Below are 21383 nucleotides of genomic sequence, written 5' to 3' on the forward strand. Positions count from 1 at the left end.
TTCAGGACTGATTTGTTGAGTAAGGAGTGGGGTGGGGGAAGCAGTTCAGTTTTAGGGTTCTGACATCAAATCTCAGTACATGTTTTTTTAAGTGTGACACACTGCTCCAATCAACCTTAGGATACTTTAGGGATAAAAGCTGGTATTACAATCATTCCAAATACAAAAATAATGCTGTCCCTCCTCTGGGATTTTCTTCTACGGGCATGGGATGCCACAGCACTGAGTGGTATATGTAGGGGGTGAGAATCTGAAATCCCACTTTTCAAAACTGTGGAAGTTGTGAGCTGCAGAGGTCAAACATCTTGCCTTTAATGGAGGAATTGAAATATAGATCTGAATTCTCTTCAAATGTACTGTGCTATGACTGATAGACTGCCAAAAGAAGGAAGCTCTGGGCAAAGGCATCTTAGCTGCCATTTGCTCCCCACTCTGGCCAAATTGAAGTGCTGACCCCCTTTTGGGGTGGGGGTCCTTGGATCTGTTGAATTTTCTTAGAGCTGCCAAGATTTTGAACTTGAGATTATTTAGTTTTCTTGTCCCTTTGGTGCTCAGTGGCTGGCGGATGTTAGGGACCATTGGGACTCGTTAACCAATTCCTCTCTAGAAGCATAAACAACAATGTCAAAGATAGGAAAACATTCATTAAGAAATTGAGGAGACTCGTCCTAGTCCCTCGAGGCTGCTTTCCTTCTTCTCTCTCAGTGCACTTAATGGAGAAATGGCCCCTGGAGATCATTTGCTTTGTTGTTAAATAAATTAGACAGCCATTGGGGGGCCTCTTATGTTAAAATACTTAACAGCAAAACACCAGAATGTCCAGAGAAAATATGGGTGACATCTTCTAGCTGAGATACAGACCCTCCTTTTGTTTCTTCTGCCCACTAAGCAGTCAAGTTTTATACGTCAATACTAAGATTACTTACCCAGGTTCTTCTTTATTAACATGTTAATAATATTATGAAATTATTTTATATTATTAATTTATTTTAACTTAGATGTGATATAATTATTTGTTAGGATTAATATTGTTTAAAAAAGTTTAATAAACTTTAAAAAGTTTGATTTTAAAATTTAAAAAGTTAATAATTTTAATAATAGTACCTCCTATTTATGTCACATTTTAAGGCTGACAAAATATTCTCTCCACATTAACTCTATGAAGATAAAGGCAGTGTGGTTCAATGGAAAGTACAGATTACAAAGAAATGCCAGTCATGTGGGGTCTGGAATATGCAGGTTTGGATTCTGCCTCTGACACTTAATAGCTGTGTGACCACGGGTAAATCACTTAACTCTTCTCAACTTCATTTCTTCATTTGTAGAATGAGAATAAGAACAGCTACAATCTCTCCCCTGCCTGGTTGTTTGAGAGTAAAAGGAGAGAATCACTGTAAAAGTGATTATCACTGGGGCAGCTAGCTGGGGCCATGAAGCATAGCCTCTGATATCTGCTAGCTGTATGACTCTGGACAAGTCACTTCTCCTGTCTGCCTCAGTTTCCTAATCTGTAAAATGAACCAGAAAAAGAAATGGCAAACCATCGCAGTATCTGTGCCAAGGAAACTCCAAATGGGGTCAGAAGAGTCAGATATGACTGAAATGATTCCACATTGTTAGTATAATCCCTCTTTTATAGATAAGATTTTATAAATACATACATAAGAGTGTATATTATATATGTCCACATACATATAATATTTAGGATGTATTTATGGAACAGATAAGGAAACTAAGTTTGAGAGACAAAAGGCATTAAATGGAACCATCAGATAACTTAAGGATAGATGGGACTTTGGAGGTCATCTAACTCTACCTCATTTTTAGCTACCTATGAAGTGAAGGCTTTAGCCAAATTCTCATTAATATCCCCTTTTGGTGTGACATTCCTTGATTCTGTTATCCCCATATAAAGAAGCTCTTTTGATAGAATAACTGTTATTGTTTGTAGCAACAGCAGCTAGCATTTGTAGAGGCTTTAGGATTTTCAAAGTACGTTACATACATGGTTTCATTTGATCCTTATCAGGATGCTGGTCCATAGATGCTATCCCCATTTTACAGATGAAGAAACTGAGGTACATGACTTGCCTAGGGTTGCCCAGGTGAGTCTGGATTTGAAAGCAGCTGTTCCTGGTTTCAGGTCTAGCACTCTGTGCTTTATACCAAGCAGCTGCCTTGTCAATTGGGAAGTAGGAACAGGTAATGGGAACATGGGAAGGACAGTGGATGTAAGACTGGTCTGATGCTGAGCATCCGGTAGACAGAAGCTTATTATTAAGGATGTGATATAGTGAAAAGCAATGGAGCTGGCGTTAGCAGGGGACTTAACCTTCAGTATCTCAGTTTCCTCATCTGTAAAATGGGAATCATCGGGAGAAAAGAGTTTTAGAAACACTGAATCACTGCATAAATATAAGTTGTTATTATGAGCTACCCTCATCACTATCTTTTGAACCTGTAAATGAGCCAGAGAGATCTGGGATAGGGGCACTTGTGCCTTGGCGATGCCTTCAGTTCTCACTGGCCACTTTGGCATTGAGTGTGTGGGCTTCCACAGGCACTGCCAACAGGATCACCGAGACTGATCTGGCTTCAGCATTTGAAAAATGAGAAAATTATTTTGGACTCTTACTTAAGGCTCCTGTTGAGAGGACTAATGAGCAGCCACAGCTCGCTTTTGGGAGGTACAGACCCACAGTAAATGTATTAAAATGGTTACTTGTCTCATCCAGTTTGTCCACGCTCTTCCAGCTGGGCAAGGCAGCATACTCTTGTTCCCTCGGCTTCTGCGCCTGGACCCTCTGCTCTGCCCACAGGGTCTCTGGTGGTGCCGGGACCTGCAAATCTTTGTTTGGAGCCTCTTCCCCAGTGAGGGAGAACGCCGATTGGGACCTCTGCTGAAATAAAATACGGAATCTTAAAGGGGACAGCTACCCTCGTGGTGGAGGATCAGGCAATCAGAAAGCACCTACTCTGTGCCAAGCACTATGCGCCTGCTGGGGATGAACGCAAAGGGTGGAGCAATAAGTCTACCTTCTAATAGGAGAGACAAGGAGAGACTCATATATTAGAAAACCTTTAGGACCCCTTTCAGGCTATACTCAAGAAATCAGTACAGCCTGGCAAAATCATCAGCATTGAGGCAAGGAGGGATTTTCATGTCAACCTTTGAAAATATTAACTCTAATTTCTTTATGCAAAGCTACATGAACCAAATAAAAATTCCTGCAAACTTAAGAAATGTAGTCATATCAAACAACATCACTAAACTAGACATTATGTATTCTCATACTGAAGTACACAGATAATTCACCAAAAGGTAGAAAACTACATTTTCATGTAAATTCGTTAAGGTTATTCCTACTTGTTAATTGAGGGTTATTGAATTTATTGATTTGAGACTGCTTTTTTCAAACCAATAAACAGGAGAGTGAAGGTGGATCAAAAGGTTTGGGACATTTCTCCATGGAGAATCCATTGGCTATATATTGTATGAGTAGATCTCAACCAGGAACCAATATCCATGTTGGGTGGGCAAAAGTATGGTGGGGATGGGGGTGGGATGATAGGGGTCACTAAAACCTCTGGGGAGAATATTTATATTGTGAGATGGAGAAATTTAGAGAAGGAATGTCATGGAATGAATAGAAAACAGACTTTGGACTATGGGAGGATCTAAAGTCTGTGCTGTGGGCGATCCTGTTGTGTCACTCAACCTCTCAGTGCTCCAGACAATTCAAACTCTTTAATATTGATTAAGTCCCAATCTATATTGATAGTATTATCCCTGGGTATTGTCCATAGCAATGAAATTATAAAAATACATCAACCCGCCTTGGTGTCCTGAATGATTTCGTGCACCACAAAAAGTCTCAGTATTGTTGAACAGAAACTCATTTTTCCATCAGTTAACTGAAATGAATTTGTTCCCCAGAAGATGGCACCACAACTACATATATTCTTGACCATTGAATAATTTTACTCTACCTGGGAAAGCTGTGAGGAGGGATTTAGTTATTTAACTCATACCATCTTGTAGCTTGCAGTGCCCATACCAATTATCCCTCTGTGGACTCCATTGATCCATTCCTGTACTCCCTATATCCTGGGTCTCTTCCTTTTTTTTTCTTTTCACTTCCTTTTTTTCATTGCTCTACTTTGTTGTTTTTCAATCATTTTTAATTGGGTCCAGTTCTTCATGACTCTTTTGGGGGGTTTTCTTGGCAAAAGAAAACACCATTTGCCATTTCCTTCTCCAGTCTATTTTCCAGATGAGGAAACTGAGGCAAATAGAGTGAAGTGATTTGCCCAAGGTGATACAGTAAGTGTCTGAGGCTGGATTTGCATTCAGGGAAATGGGTCTTCCTGATTCCTGGTAGCTACCTAGCTATCCTAGGGTACTTATTTTAACCAAACAAAACAAAGACAATCTTTTGAAACTCTGGAGGAGAATCAAAATCCTCAATTTTGACCAAAAATAACTCAAAATTCTATGCCATGTAATAACCACAGAAATAAAAACGTCTCAATGCTTGTTACATTTTATCTTAGTGGTCTCTAGGAGTGAAGTCAGAGACTTTTCCCTTCGTCAATGACTTGGATGGATATTTTAAGCTGCTCTCAGCTGATATTTTGCTAATTAGTTGAGGGGAAAAAAGTGAATTTGTTCTATTCTTGCTTTGAGAAGTTTGAACATAATAGAGAATAATTTACTCGGAGCTCAGATCCTGAGTCAGGCTCTTGGGCTTCAGTGTTGCATGTGGTTAGCCCTAATGACAAACAGATGGTGAAATCACTCTCTCTTTCCTTCTCCTATGACAAGTGGCCCTGATGAATGCTTGGTAGGAAATGAGGCACCACACAGTGAGTATTACTAAATAAGGTGGCTCTGTAATTTAAAAAAGTGTTGTTGGTTTTTTCCCCCAGGGTGCAGGAAGTGCTTTGGAAAAATCCATCAGAAAGAAGATACAGTCAGATCTTCCTTCTAATGATGGGGAAGACCTGCCTAATTCTAAAAACAATGAATCACAGACAACTTTAAAAGAAAGTTTCTCCTGCTCATTTAACCCAAATGCCTTTCTTCCTCCTTATTGTCCCTCTAAGTCCCAGCCATCTTTCCAGGCCCAGAAACTCTTATTTCTTCCATGAATCCTTCCTCTGTGCTATCTAATCATATTTTCTGAATTATTCTAGCATACAATTTTTGCACCTTGTGTAAAATACACTGTTTCTTTGTTTCAAGCATTGGGGTAATACATCACTAATAGCTTACTTTTTTATAGTACTTTAAAAACATTGTCTCAATTGATTCTCACAACCAACCTAAGAGATAGACAAGGATTATCATCCTTATTTTTTAAATTATGAACTTAGACTCAGTTAGGTTAAGTGTCATATGGTTATTAAGGGTTGAAGGTGAGATTTGAACTCCCATCTTCTTGCTGTTTTCTTCTAAAAACCACACTATTACTGAAGTCAAGTATTATTTCTAATAGTTCTTTGTATTTGTTTCCTTCGTAATGCCTAATCCAATTCTTGGCACACAGTCAGTGCCATTTTACTAAACAATTCTCAACTCTGTTGCTTTCGAGTCCATATAGTAATAGAAATAAAGTGATTACAAATAGGGATCTTGTCCAAACTTTTGAAAGAACTATATAAGGATGATTTATCATTATTTTCATAGAATTGGATGCTGGTGTTTGGCAGTCATTCTTCCTCTTATGGAGATCAAACCTTCTTTCTATAATCAAGTTTGTATTTGCCCATTGCTTTGTAAACACCTCCATCTTTCTGATACAAATTTGATGTTACTACTCTCTTTTTCTGGTCTTGGTATTATTTAAAATAATGCTGCCTGACATAACATTTTGCAATAATGCCTATGATGATGACAAATTGTAACTAAATCTATTTTAATTTTATGTAATTCAGCCTTCATCTATTTATGAAGTTCCGTGTTAGACAGAAGGGACAGGAAAAACAGAGACTCTTAGTCTTATGGGGCTTACAACCTACTAGGGGATAGTGTGGGGTTAGGGTAAACGTAATATGATTGTATATACAGAGGTAAGTAAATCCAGGACAGTTTAAAGAAAATGATTTTGGAGAAGCTCACTGTTGTACTGTTACTTGGCTAATATTGTTCTGATTAAATTCCCTGCCCTGATTTCAATCAACATGTTGTTTTGGCAGAACCAATAAATGGAATTAGATAGCATATTTCAGTTCTCAATCTACAGTGATTCAATTGAAATAAATTCCCATTTGCACTGCTCAGCCAATTATGTCTATGTTATTATTTTGCCAAAACATTTTAAAAGTGTTTAACAATCGCAAATTACCTACTGGTGGGCACAAGAATATATCCTAGCTTCAGAGGGCAGCTTTGTCATAGGTACTGATACATGCATATTGATGTCTATAATATCAATTACATTGAATGAATATGAATGCCATAAATTTGGATAATTCATATTTATACAGTACCTTAATTTTTATGACATTTTCTTCCCAATAACTCTTTGGGATAGAGTAGTGTATAGGGGAAGGAGAGAGGGCGGCTGAATGGAGAGAGTTTTGAAGGGAGGGAATGCCAAAGGAGCTCCTCCTGACTGCCCTAGGTCTTCTCAGTAAAGAAGGGGATGAGGTCATCTACGGGGGCTACGGGTCAGGATGGACCTGGAATTCTAGGAAGCAGTTCACTGGACAGAAAGTCCAATGTCCGGGTATTTCAACCTCATATACTTGTCTGACTTAGGAAATAGGAAAAAATCCAAAGGATGCTGTAGGCCCAGAAAGTCTCACTTCCTCCTAAAGGGGTGGTATAGGGCTTGGGGTCAGGAAGACCTGAATTCAGATTAACCTCAGATCTTCAGTGTTTATTCTTGGGCAAATCACCTTCACTTCACTTCCCCAACCTGTAAAATGAGAATAAGTGCTATGTTGGAGAGTAAAAGAAAATTTATAGTAAGTGCTTGGAAAAGGGCCTGGACATCTCATTGGGCTCTATCCCTTACCCCCCCCCCCCTTTTTTTTTGCTAAGGCAATTAGGGTTAAATGACTTGCCCAGGGTCACACAGCCAGGAAGTGTTAAGTGTCCGAAGTCATATTTGAACTTAGGTCCCCCTGATTTTAGGGCTGGTGCTCCAGTCACTGTACTACCTAGTGGCCCCTCTTTCCCTTCTTCAAACACAAGCAGTTTAGCAGAAGAATGAGCCAGCTTCTAGTGCCTGGAAAGCAGCTTTTTCTTCCCAGTTCCTTCATACTGCAAGCAGCAGTGCTGCAATACTCAAAACTACTGCATAGATGCTGCCTCTGCTAATCTGTGCTCAGATGCCCTGGGTTTGTGATTGTGGTAGGGCCAGGAAGATAGCTGAAACTGGACCACCATTAATGATCCAGGTTTTTTCTTAAAAAAAAGAATTTTATTGATATATTTTGTTCTTATGTTACTTAAATTTTTCCCTGTACCTCTTTCCCCTCTCTCTTCCCAAAGAGCCATTTTACGTAAGAAAGAATTTTTAAAAGGAAAAAAATTAAGCAAAATCTATCAAGATTTTTAAAAATCTGAAAATATTTGTTATGCTTTACAACTCCGGACCTAGGAAATTTGCATTTTGGTGAGAAAGGTCAGAAAGTTTAAAGTATTGCACTAAGCAGAAAATTTAAATAAAAATTTAAATTGATATTATTTTGAAAATATCTGGATTTCACATCATTTATCCAAATAAATGGTAAAAGTCTCAGAAATTTAATTACTGGGTTATCTGTGAACAAACAAGTAAGAGATGGCCTTCTGGCTTCCCCCTTTCCCCTCATCCCCCATCCTTTGTCTCCACTGCTAGTGCCTCCCCTCTCAGCTTGTATGTATATAGATATTTGCATGTATTCTTCCTCATTAAAAAGCTCCTTGAAGGCAGGGGTCTTTGTATCCCCAAGCCTTAGTACAGGGCCAAGGAGACATGTAAAAAAAAAAAAAAAGCTTGTTGACTTGTTGTCAGGCTTTAAATTGCAAAAGACATAAACTTTTTACACTCTTAGGCAATTCAGGTATCTTCTTCATATTGTAGTCTAGTGCACAAGATTTTCTGCACCCCAAGGGCCAGAAAGCTAATCCAGTTTCTATTGTCAGTACTTTGTAGGTCAGAATCCTCCTCAGAATTTAGTTCAAAGCTTACGCCAATGCATGTATTGTTCCCAGTTTTAGTTAGACTACTAGGTGATGCAATGGGTAGAAAGCTGCACATGGAATCAATCCAGCTTTCCCCTTTCTCTTCCCAAAGAGCCATTTTATGTAGCCCTAGATAAGTCACTTTGAAGCTTCAATTTTCCCTGTGTAAGATAGGCATAAAATTATGGCATCAAGTTCTCAAGGGTATTTGTTTTAAGTACATTCATATAATTATTATTTCCAAGCAATAATATTTTTTAAAATTTTAAATAAAATTTAAATTTCAGAAATTTAATGAAATATGATTTCAATAAAAGTCATAAATCTGTAAAATTTCCCTCAGAAATCTTTGGATCACTCTCACCAATATCCACATCCTCTGTCCTATATGTGCTGGGTATGGCAACAGGCTCCTTAGTGGTAAAAATTCCATTGCTTTTGCGTTCTAGGCGGTAGAAGACAACCTCCATTGCTTACTCACCAAGAGTGTGCAAGATGCCTGTTCACCCCCTGGAAAAGCTGGCATCCGCTGACTGCTCCCCTTCCTGGTGCTGCTGCTGGGCGTTGGCCAATCACAGTCTTTCTCTGTCTGTTCCCCTTTGTCTTTTTGCTTTCTTATGATCTGCAATGGTGGCCATAAAAGGTGACTGGTTACTGGAAGGATTCCTTTTTTCCTTTTGAAGGCCTAGGTGTTGGTTGTAATAAATCAATATATTTTGGGCATCTGGTCAATCTCTCTATCCCTGTCTCTGTCTCTGTCTCCCTTCTTCTCTCCCTCTCTTCCTGTCTCCCTCCCCTTCTCTCTCTGTCTTTCTCTTTGGTCTCTCTGTATCTCTCTCTCTCTCTCTCTCTCTCTCTCTCTCTCTCTCTCTCTCTCTCTGTATCTCTCTCTCTCTCTCTCTGTATCTCTCTCTCTCTCTCTCTCTCTCTGTATCTCTCTCTCTCTCTCTCTGTCTCTCTCTCTCTCTCTGTCTCTCTCTCTCTCTCTCTCTCTCTCTCTCTGTATCTCTCTCTCTCTCTGTGTATCTCTCTCTCTCTCTCTCTCTCTCTCTGTATCTCTCTCTCTCTCTGTATCTCTCTCTCTCTCTCTCTCTCTCTCTCTCTCTGTATATCTCTCTGTCTCTCTGTCTCTCTGTCTCTCTGTCTCTCTGTCTCTCTGTCTCTCTCTCTCTCTCTCTCTCTGTCTCTCTCTCTCTCTCTCTCTCTCTCTGTTTCAGTCTCTCTCCCCTGTCCCTTTCTCCCCTTTCTTCCCCTCCTTCTTTCTCTCTCCTGAACAATTTTATGGAAGGGAATGTAGAATAGAAAGAATACGACTCGGATTTTCATTTCACAAGTAAAAAGCTTAAGGGGCTTTGACTATGAGATAACTTCTAAGGACCCTTTAATTTTATCTTCATCATCCCCAAAGAAGAGCTAAACAAGGTTTTTCATGGGCAGTTTAGACGTGAATTTTACTGAAGGCCCGATTGTAATACAAGGTGAATTTCATTTCCATTTGGTGGCGCACTGGAGACCCGCTTCTACCCTTTGCGATGGGCTGGTAGTAGATGTGCCCAGGATATCCAGCAAAAGGGGCAGAGATCGGGCAGACACAATGGGCAGAAAGCAAAGGAAGTTAACGCTACCCTTTATAGCAAGTTTTGATGCATGTTTTGGGAAAACAGAACACAGGGAAGATGAGATCAAAATTTATTTGAATTTCTTCTCGTTGGTTAGATGCTTTGGACTAAGGGGTACAACTAGCTTATAAACACTGTAGCAAAACAGAGTGAGGTACCTTCTGAACAATGGTGGTCGCAAGCTCTTCAATCAGCTCCTCCTTGTGTTCCCGTAGATAACTGGCTTCATTCTGCTTGTCCTGAGAGAACACAGACATTTACCCCTGCTGTGGATGCACAGACTGTACCACAAAGAATTTGCCACATACTCCTTGGGAACAATTGGATTAAAAATGAATTTTGGTGCTTGCTTCCAGGAAGGCTTCTTAAGATAAAGGAAGCCTCCTTTATCCATCCAGGAGGACGATGTTCCTGAAGGACATGTTCCATAACCAGGCCCATGGCACACACAGTGAGATCCTCCATCGGGGTGCACTTACCAGGCTATCCCCGGAGGCTTCTGCCTTGGAAATGGCCTCTTCCACAGCTTCTTCCGCCACACGCAAGGCCACTGCCAGGGTGTCCATCATGCTGTGCCCTGCTCAGGAAACAAAAGCGCATCATTGGGATGCTTTCTGAGTGGAAATGACAGTTTCAATTGTCCATTATTCTTCCCTACTTTCCTCCTAGGAGCATTAGTATATCCTCTTTTAGGGATCATGATAATAGAAATTAGAAATTGATGATGAGGGAGGCAATGAAGCCCAATGGAACATAAGTTAGATGCTCTGAGCCAAAAAACTGTGTATATTACTTAGTGCCAGATGACTCTGGTCAAGTTGCTTATTTCCTCTGGGCTGTTCAGTTCCTTTATTTTCAGAATAAGAACTGGATTAGATCATCAGTGTCAAACTCAAGTAGAAATAGATACCTGTGGCTACATATTGACCGAGGACGTTCCAGATTTATCAATATTATATTGTATTTTTATTTATAATTTTATTTATTTTGTTAAACATTTCTCATTTTCATCTTATTTGGGGAACACTTGGAACTTTTTGGGGTGCTTGAGGGTCAGACTCAACCCCCTGAACTTCATCTATCTCTAAGCTTCCTCACAGTTGTAAATCTGTGATCCCATGATTCACAGAGTGCTAGACTCTAGATTTTAGAATGTCAGGACACACAAAAAGAATACCCAGGTGGTATTGGAGCACAGTCCCACTGCAGGCTGTACCAACACATCCTGGGCCCCAGCAAGCCAAGAGGCTTTGGGAGCCTCTGAATCAATGGCAGCAGTGGAGGTTTTCAGCCCATAAAACACCAAGGATGATTTGGAAGGCTGTCAGGAAAGGTTTGTTGCACTAGGGTGTGAGGGGAGCCCCAGCAAACCAGGAACAGACCTTGGGAGACATTGAATTAGTAGTAGTAGTCTCAGCCCACAGATGACAAGGGGATTGAATGGCTGGTCAGAAGGAGATTGCAGGGATCTCTGCTACCACCGAGCATAGACTCTGTTGCTTTTGCCATGCTCACATCTGCCTCTTTGCAACTTTTACACATCATTCCTAGCTGCCCTTTAGGATGAAGCAAAACAAGCTCAACCTCTCTTTTATATCAGTGTTTAAGTTGTAATAGTTATTTATTTATTTATTTATTTATTGGGAAGGAACATTACCTTCCGACTGCCTGTAGAATGTAGAATCACTGCCACTGATGCTTCCTTCATTCTCCAGGCTCGGCTCCAAAAAGCTTCCTTCTACCAAAAAAGAGAAAGAAAAAAGGGATTCAATAAACATTATCATCATAGATCATTACTGAAGTGGATCTTAAACTTTTTGCAGAGTGGAACCCTTCATTAATCCATCCATCCATCCATCCATCCATCCATCCATCCATCCATTCATTCACTGTCATTCGTTTACTTATTTATTTGAATCTTCATCTATCTATCCATTTCTATCTGTTTCAGATGCCTTTTTCTACTCATTTACCAATATACTTCTATAGTTCTTAACATGAAACCCTTATGTTAAAGAAAGACAGTTAAGGAAAACTTATGATATTAATATGTTTTCTATTTCTCATGTAATTTATGTCTCCTTTTGTATTTGATTTGTCCGTTTTCTAGTTTTTTTTAAAGTGCTCATTTTATATTTTATCAGTCTTTTTTCAGAGATTTGATTTGTCCTTTGAAGATTGTTTTTAGCCCGTTTCTCTAAAATGTTGCCATGTTGCTTTATTATTTTCTGTGTTTGTTATTGTTTTTATGATTTTTTCTCTTGCTCACTAATCACTATTTAGGATGCCATTTCTTCTGGCCCTTGTCAAATTGGAGAGTTGCCAGAGTATTGAGGGGATAAATGACTAACAATTATCTCATCACTAGCATGTGTTTGAGGTAGAACTTGAACTCAAGTGTTCCTGAGTCTGAAGCTACCCCTTTATCTTACTGCCTCTCATGTACTACTTAGTCTACACTTTAAGCCTTTATTTTTTGTTTATGTTCCTTGTATTGATTATTATTCTTGCTCTTGTTGTATAGTGGCCTTTAAAGGAAAAAGGTGATTAGCATTTCTGTCTTTCTGTATTTTTAATCTATTCTTTGTGCTTTGATATAATTAATTTATTCAGTTTTCCTCTTCTAAGAAATGTGGCTGCAGCATCCCATTTCTTATTATTTTACCCTTCTATACAAATCTAATATCCTACCCATATGCTTTATATTTTTTTTAAAACATATATTGTTTTAAGGGGCACATTATTCTATATTTATAGACAAAGACTACTTGCTGGGCTATTCAAATTGATTTTCTTTTATAGTTAAAGGTCTCTCTCTTGATTGCATAATTATTGTTTGACAGAAATTCTAAAGTAAAAAGATTGTATCTTGGTTCTTTAAACTTAGGTTTCCTTTTTTGGATGTTCCACAGGGGTTACTTTAAGAATATAAACATTTTTCAATATCATCCAATCTTCTCTTTTTGCCTTCCCATTTTCCTTTTGTCTCACCTAGAAGGTTTACATCATGCAGGAAGTGCTGTAATTTATAGAAATATCTCTGTCCCTTTACATTCACCATGGCATCCTGGATCCTTTAAACTCTTCGGGAAAGGGATGTCACATTCCCTCTTCATGCATAGCTTATGATCTTGTGTTCCTTAGGTAGTCAAGGCAATCTTGGGATGTGTTCAAATCCTCCAAACCCATCATGAGACTTCACCTTTTAGGGAACACACCTCAATTCCTTTTCTGGGACAACTCCTGAGTCCTGCTCCTCAGTCCTGACTTTCTGTGCCAGCCATCTCTTCCCTCAGATGTTCTTTTCCTATTTTCTATAGCTTCTAAAGAGCCAAGAAACCACTTTTTGCCTTCTTCTGAAACCCAAGCGCTTGCCTCTCCTCTGAGTAACTTTCCTTTGCAAAATCTTTCACTAGACTAAAGGTTCTCATCATTGGAGAGTGTGGATTCTAATCCACGGAATATTATTTAAATTCTTCCTCCTTCTCTGATCTTGACTTTGTTGAAACCCAGAGATCATTAGTTACTTGGAGCCTTTGCTCATAGACATTCTTTCTTTGTATTCTTTTAATAATCAGAAGTTGGAAAAAACCTCTGCTATATTCTTATCCAGCAAGTGAAGCACAAGAGCACTGATTTCGTTTTATAACCTTTTCTTATTAAAGATACATACTTTTATTGTATTTCTCTTGTGTGAAATATCTGTATGTCATTATACAGATCACCTTGGGGTTTCTTTCCTAGAAATTACTCTATTTTGTTGAAAGTCTATCTTTCAAAATGAATGATTAGATTCATTTTTAAAAGATATTATTTTGAGGGGTGCATTAGTCTATATAGACAAAGACTACTGCTGGGCTATTCAAATTGATTTTCTTTTATAGTTAAAGGTCTCTTTCTTGACTGCAATAATTATTGTTTGACACAGAAATTCTGAAGTAAAAAGAATATATATCTTGGTCCTTTAAACTTGGGTTTCCTCTTTTTTTGATGATCCATATATTTTCTCTATATGTACTTTGCCCTGAGTTTCTAATATCTAAGAATAAACTTCCTGAACATTTTTTACTTGATGGAATTTTGACCTCTTCAATGCATTTTTTTCTGGGAAATCTATTATCTTCAAGTTATCTTTTTACATCTTATCATTAAGTTTTGGATACAACAAAAGTCATATATTCTCTTTTTATTTAATTCTGTCATGTTCTTCTCTTTTACTATTTCACTATAGTTCTAAATCTTCCATCATCTTTTTTGGAGAGTTTATATATCCTACATTCTAAATTCTTTATTTTATGCATTCCTCCTTTAACATTTATGATTTCCTGTTAAAATTCTGCCCTAATTTCCATACAAAAGTTTTCTTTTGATATTATTTTTGCATCTTTTCACTATTCTCAACATTTCCAGGATTACGATTTTATATTATTTCTGGAAAGCCAACATGATATATGGTCTTGCTTTATTTTCCATTAGGCATCTTGGGGGTTAATTTTCTTAATTTTCTTAATATTAATTGTGTTGAGATCTTTCTAGATTATTTATTCATTTTTTCTTTTTTAGCTTGATAATTATTTTTTTCTGCTTTGAGGCTAGATTTATACTTGAGCTTTCTCTCTTAACTTACTTTGCTTGTGCTTCTCTCATGTTCTGGGTAGCATTACTTTGCCTGGATATCTGCTTAGTCGAAACTCTAGAAGAGACTGATGTATATGATTCTATCACCTTCTATTTGTGTTGGGGACTCTTTCCCCCCATCCCTTCTCTGGACAGTTTTATACTTCTGAGTTTTCCTCTCAACCTTATGGAACATTTTCTCTATCCTTCGTCTAAGTGAATTTAATCTATTTTCCTTGATCAAGGGTGACAGTGGAGGTCAGACTGGGTCATTGTCAAAAAGGGACAGAATAAAAGTTACCCCATATCTAAAAGTTGATATTTGGGTCTGTCAAAGTGAGTTGTCTTGGTATCAAGACAGATTGGGTAACATAAGGTGTGTATATATATAAAACAAGCCTTTCATGTAAATCTCTACTGCTAATTCTATGCTTTTCCTTGTGTGAAGGCAGGTTTAGTTCCTTTTTGCTATGTGATTTTAATTAATTTGATTAGTTCATTTCTTATTGTTCTGAGGTGGATGAGGATGGAAGCTTTGCTGAGAATTCTGCACAATTCTACTTTAAAGACAACTTTGTGTTTCAATAAACGTAATTTAAAGTGATTAAAATAAAATCTTTTATTAATTGTGCCAAATAGCATATAGTTGATCTAAAATACTCATATCTTCAAATTTCTATTCTGCATTGAACATTACAAAAATCAAATAATTAGAAGGTTGAGATTATATAATAAGTGAGATGGGAAGGGGTTCTGTTGGAGACAACAGCTCATTTGTAAAATCCTTCACAATACTTTTCATTTTTCTTTCAACTTAACACAGAGAGAAGGATTTTGAGGGGATTGTCTCTAATAATTATGTTATCACTTTGAAGCTTTGAGTGTTTTTAAGTGAATTATGTTTCATCTGTAAATGCCTCTCTAGTTTTGATATTCTTAAAATCTGATAACAATATATCAGCATCACTGAAAGTCAATTCAAACTGGAGATAACTATTGTTGCTGTTGTGTTTCTTTTGTAATCAGAATTTGGCTCATAATTTAGGTGCACAGATGCTTGTTTTATCATCAGAATCTTAGTTTAATAAGAACATTTTTGCTTTCTTATTCTTTCAGATATCATGATATCCAAATAGCCTTCATGGGCTTGATAACATATAAATAAAATAAATAATATAAAAATTAATGGGCAATATAAAAGTAAAAATACAGTAAAATTAAAATATCTATGATTGTAAATTTGTGCTGATTGTTTTTCAGACTTTTTATTGATACACATCAATAGTTAAGTGCTTAGGTGGCCTCTTTAAGGGGCCATGATCACTAATTGGGTCTAATTCAGCCTGCTAGAGTATGAAGAGCACTATTTCTGGGATCAGAGGACCTGGGCTAAAATCCCATCTCTGACATGACCTATGTGACCTTGGGTATATCATCTACTCTCTCTGCCTTTTCAGTTTTCTCATCTATAAAAGGAGAATGTCACACTAGGCAAAAGAAGTCTTCTGGAGTTCTTTCAAGTTCTATGACCCAAGCCCAATAAGAAGCCAGCTTTCCAGCAATGTTATCAACTTACATCAGTTTCTTTGAATTCACTTGAATCCAGTTAACCTGATAAGAACATTGCATAAAATGAACACAAGAGAACAAAGCAGAGGGGATTACATTGGGTGCTTATCTTCTCTTACAACCTTTCATGGATAATTTCATAGAATCTAGAGTTCTCTGGAAAACAATATGAGAAACACGATTCTCTATATAAAAATCAGTAGTTACTCCCCATCAAGCCAGCTAAGCCAACTGAGTTTCAAAAGCAATATGTGCCATAGTAATACGACTGGATTTGGCTCATCAAATTTGCACTGACTTCTTCCACCCTGATCAATGCTAGGCCATCCCTAGCTCTTTCTCCTGTTTTTCACATTACTAGACTAAGAGAATCCAAACATTCCATATGCAGTGTCAAGAATTTCTCCTCTCCACCTCAACACATCCAGTCTGGAGGCTCTAAGGGAAAATATAGAAAAAGAGGAGACAAGTGAATCATAGTAGCTTTGATTTCCTTTTGAGAAAGAAAATCATTTTATGCACTGATTTAAGGAAATCATTGAATTACCATTGGATCTATATAGATGCAGACAGCTAGGTGATGCAGTGGACCTAGACTCAGGAAGTTTGAGTGCTAATTCAACCTTAGACATTTACTAGCTATGTAACCCTGGACAAGTCACTTAACTCTATTTGCCTCAGTTTCCTAACCTGTAAAATGAGCTGGAAAAAGAAATGGCAAACTACTCTAGTGTCTTCCCAAGAAAATTCCAAATGGGGACTCAAAGAGTTGCACATGATTCAAATGACTGAATAACAACTGCATAGACATGACACACAAGCAAAATTTTATTTTAATGGTTGGTTTGAATACAAGGAATAGATAGCAGATCTGTCTGAACCAGATTATTCTTAAATTATTCTTGAGTTTTAAATTGGGAGCTTTTATCAATAGCATTACTATAAAGACTTAATACCTCTAGACTTCACCTAGATAATCTTGAAAGTCCCTTCATATTCTAAGTCATAAAGGTATATGGTTTTATTTTCTTCTTAGCTCTGATTCTTAAGGCACATTTCAGGAAAATCAGTAAGGAATTAAGCCTTATTGGTTTAGGCTTATTTATTTGCTTAAAGCATTCATATTGACACAAAGAAGCAGAATTGGAAAAAGCTAAGAATTTAAACCCTTTGTCCTAAATAAGAATAGATTTTACCAAATTGAAATTAGGTGACTGGGCTTAAATATCTTAACATTCTCTCTGGAATGGAATATAAACTTCTTGATGACAGAGAATGCCTTCTTTATAGCTTCTGCTCCTTGCACAATGAGAGGGGAAAAAGTAAGGGAAGAAAGAGGGAGATAATGAAGAAAGGCATAGTGAGAAGGAAAATGGAGGAAAGAGAATGGAAGGGTGATAAGACACAGGTATAAATATACATAAATATAATATAAATATATATTTGTATATAGAAGAACATAAAGCAAAGAGACTATATATAGCTTGGAGAACTGGTCACATCACCTACTAGTCCTATTTACAATTAAATAATACCTAAATTACAAATACCACAGTTATCATCTATCATAGGAATAAAAATAGAATTCATTTTCACAGGGCATGGCAGTTCCTAGAGGCACAATGTGGGTAGAAAGCCAGCCTTTGAGTCAGGTACAAGTCCCTCCAAATTTGACCAGGGCAAAATCCTTTCACTTCTTAGTTCCCAGAGCAACTTGCTAAGTCTCTAAGTTAAAGGGCATTTGTATTTGAAGTAGAGATGTTCTAATGAAATCAAACTCTGGTCTTCCCCTCTAAAATACTTAAGACTGAGGCAATGTGGCTCAGTGGAAAGAACACTGGATTTGGAGTCCGAGAGGACATGAACTCGGGTGACTTTGGACCAGACATTTGGACATCAACTGCGATGGTCCCTTCAAGTGTCTAGTCCTGTGCCTAGGATCCTATTCTCTTCTTAGCTCCTCTTCCCAGTGAACATTTCAGGAAAATCAGTAAGGAAGAGGATAAAAAAGCATAGATACTTTTCTCTCTTGGGTAGAAGATTTCCAAGTAGCTTGTGAGCCTATATTTGTGACAACCACTCTGGAAGTCCACATGAGTTAAAAAGTTCCTTCCTATTCCTCCCTTGCCTAAATGGGTATCTTATTTTTAGATGAGACAGAACTGAAGGGAGTGTTGAAACACCAACAATGTGAGATGATGACAGTGAAAAGGCTGAAAATGAGATGGATGATATTTCTCCTTCAGCAACATTTGCTAATCAAAACTATTCCCATGTGCCAGCAGAGTGCTGAAGACTGAATGAACATTCTTTGTGTTCATTTTCCTGTTCTCACGGCTCTGATGTGTTTCCCCTTAGTTTCCATAACCTACATGGCACTAGGGATAGAGTGCTAGACCTGAGTTCAAATCCAGACAAGCCCCTTCACCACTCTTGTCTTCTGTTCCTCATCTGTAAAATGGGGGTAATAATTTACTAATCCCTAAGGTGTTTTTTTTCCAAGAATCTAATTAGAAAATGTATATAAAACATATTGCAAATTTTAAAGCACTGTATAAATTTTATGTCAGGCAGGGGAAGGCAAGTGGTACAGAGTTTCTGTCCAGGAAGACTCAACATCCTGAGTTCAAATCTCTAGCTACTAGCTTTGTGGCCCTGGGCAAGCCCCTTAACCTTGCTCTTGGCCCCAGAAAATAGACTCGAGACCAAATGAACACAAGATTTAGAAAAGGAAAAACTTCCTAACAATGTCCAAAAGCATTGTGAGGTAATCCATTTCTCATCACTGGAGGACTTTGAATGATCGCTATACAACCAGCCATCAGTGACATTATAGAAAGTATTTTTTTTGACAGTTCTGGATTAGTCTAAATGGCCTCTGAAGTCCCTTTTCTAAGGGCATCCCAAGATTCTGTGATTCTAAAGCTTAATAAGCTCCCAAAGGAAATACTAGAAAAGACTTCAGCTATAACTAGATTGAGGACTCCTGTTCATTTCCCTTGCCTGTCTCCAATTCTCCATTTTTAACTTTTTATCCAAGCAGGGATGTCCAAATGTATTTCTAATGTTCCCATATAATGGCTTCCACCTATTCCCATCCCCAGGCTCTCCTCACTTTTATCTTAAACTCATTCATCTGAGGTTATTTCCCCTTCATAGCCTATTAACATCCCTGGAGCAGGGCCCAGTACCTATTAGATCGAAGCAAGCTCCACTCTCCAGTCTGTGCTTTTTATACAAGTTCTTCAGGACTTTAGCACTGCCAAAACGTTTGAAGCGGCTTTTTACATTATTGTAGTACCATTCTAGGGACTGTGTTCTTAGGAGTCTAAAGGAAACAGAGGAGAAAACAAGATTTAGAAATAAATGGCACATATTCAATAATTGCACTTAAGTAATGTAATCATTGGAGTTTATAACTGACAAAGACATGCCACGGGATTACCGTAGGTAGGACTTAGAAGACCTGGATTTGAGGCCATCTTTTAACTCATGGGCAAGTCAAGCATCATGTGAAATTATTGGTTGTCTTCAAGAACAAAGAATCATCACCATTTATTTTCTAATTAAGGTCTTTGGTCTCAATTTCTTTATGTTTAAAATGAGGCACTGCCCATGGCCATCCAACATACTCTCTATGATTTAGTAGATATTTATTAAGCATCTCCACTGGTTAAGTATTAAGGATTCAAAGACCAAATTAAAAATTATTCCTGCCTTCCAGGAGCTTATACTTTATATCTAAGAACCTAATCAGATAATTTAATTCGGCATCAAGAATTAAGCAGGTGCTATGTATGGACAAGGTATTGTGCTAAGCATAAAAAGGAAATAGTTCCTGCTCTCAAAAAATTTACAGTCTAATGAAAGAACCTGAAATATGCTGAATATCAAGCATAGAGGCAATATGTCCAAAGAACAAAGGAAAATCCAAAATATCAGGAGAAATCTGAAAGAGAAAAATCACTTCCAACTGGGGGGATTGAGAGGTCTTTAGGGAGGAGACCATGTCATTATTTCTTGAAGGGATAGACTTTACCATTGGTGGGTAAGAACCCATTCTAATCATTTAGAACCAGCCTCATATGCTAGATATGGACAGAGGAAGATAAGATGAAAAAGGCGAGGCTGAGTATTCCAGTTTTAACTGTAACCTAGAATAGTATAAAGGGAAACAATAAGGCTGGCGAAGTAGAATGAAATCAGATTGTGTAAGGCATTGAATATCAGAATAATTACTTTCTGTCAGATACAGCAAACCATCACCTTGATCTTGACCACCATTTTCCCCCCTGCCAAGTGGACATAGTCCAAGACCCTTAACTCAAGGTCCCCAGGAAAAGCATCATCCCCTAGATCACTAATCTCTGCAGACATTGTCTAGGGGTAGATCCTTTTGGAGATGTGGCCATGTACCTTCTGATAATGTGGCAGCCGTCACCTTTTCCAAGCCTCAACTACCAAAGACTCAAACAAGAAAATTCTTACCACCAAAGTCCTTGGCACTTTCAAATGGCTCAAGCACCAAAACAAATAGAATTTTATCAGTGTAATGACATTTTGAAAAATGCATTGCCATCTGCTTTCCTCTTGTAACCTAAGGACTATGGGACCTTTCCATCTGGCATCTTCCAATATTTTTGGAAAAATATAAGGTTCTTGAGAGCAAGGACTGCCATACTCTCCTATTTTTATCTCTACTACTTAATGCAGTGCTTGGGACACAGTAAGGACTTAATATATTTTTTTTTAAACTCATTCATTCAAATTCAAATAGACAAATTTTGAACACAACACTTGGGATTCTAGAGCCAGTATACTATACCATGTATTTCTATTCTAGTTGTTACAACTAGACTTCCCCTTTTAAAGCTTATTTCAACTAACATTCCATTAGTCAATCAGTCGCTTAACAAAAATTTATCGGCTTATATTATTTTCTAGACACTGTGCCAAGTGCTCAAGATATAGAGAAAGACAAAAATAGTCCCTGCCCTGAAAGAGCTTGCATTCTTATGTGAGTAGGCTCTATGTAAATCTACAAGTTATCTATAAGATATAATAGCTGAGGGAATCAAGAAAGGTGTCTTTCTTTGTCTCTTTATTGAATAATCTCCAATTAGGAATCTGGAAGGATATGAGGTATTCCACCTTGTAGGATATGTATTTTGTGGCTCCCTAAATTAGCCAGCTTCCCCAAAGGGCAGTTTTCCCAGGTGCTGGGAGGATCCAGATGGCTCTTTCAGCACACTTATTTGCTACTCATTCCTCTTACATTGGTACTAAAGCATTGTTGAGCTCACTCGAAGATACCAATTTTCAAATAAATATGTGAATTAAAGCAGAAATGTAGTATGAATGCCATGACATGGTGAGTCCTTCCAAAGACTTTCAGATGTTCT

General features: G+C 37.8%; 1 protein-coding gene across 3 annotated transcripts in view; it reads right to left on the reverse strand.

The window, feature by feature from the left end:
* Positions 1 to 21383, reverse strand: part of MYRIP (myosin VIIA and Rab interacting protein) — a 403539-nt gene that overhangs the window by 52101 nt on the left and 330055 nt on the right. For 2 of the 3 annotated variants that reach the window (XM_074272195.1, XM_074272193.1), the window contains exons 4-9: positions 19173 to 19309; positions 11453 to 11533; positions 10275 to 10372; positions 9954 to 10034; positions 8658 to 8798; positions 2723 to 2900 (exon numbers count right to left, since the gene is read on the reverse strand). In XM_074272195.1, the coding sequence (XP_074128296.1) occupies positions 2723 to 2900; positions 8658 to 8798; positions 9954 to 10034; positions 10275 to 10372; positions 11453 to 11533; positions 19173 to 19309 (716 nt within the window). The remainder of the gene's footprint in view (positions 1 to 2722; positions 2901 to 8657; positions 8799 to 9953; positions 10035 to 10274; positions 10373 to 11452; positions 11534 to 19172; positions 19310 to 21383) is intronic. The other variant, XM_074272194.1, reaches the window with a different exon arrangement.

Source organism: Sminthopsis crassicaudata, chromosome 5 (assembly GCF_048593235.1).
Source record: "Sminthopsis crassicaudata isolate SCR6 chromosome 5, ASM4859323v1, whole genome shotgun sequence".
NCBI lineage: Eukaryota > Metazoa > Chordata > Mammalia > Dasyuromorphia > Dasyuridae > Sminthopsis > Sminthopsis crassicaudata.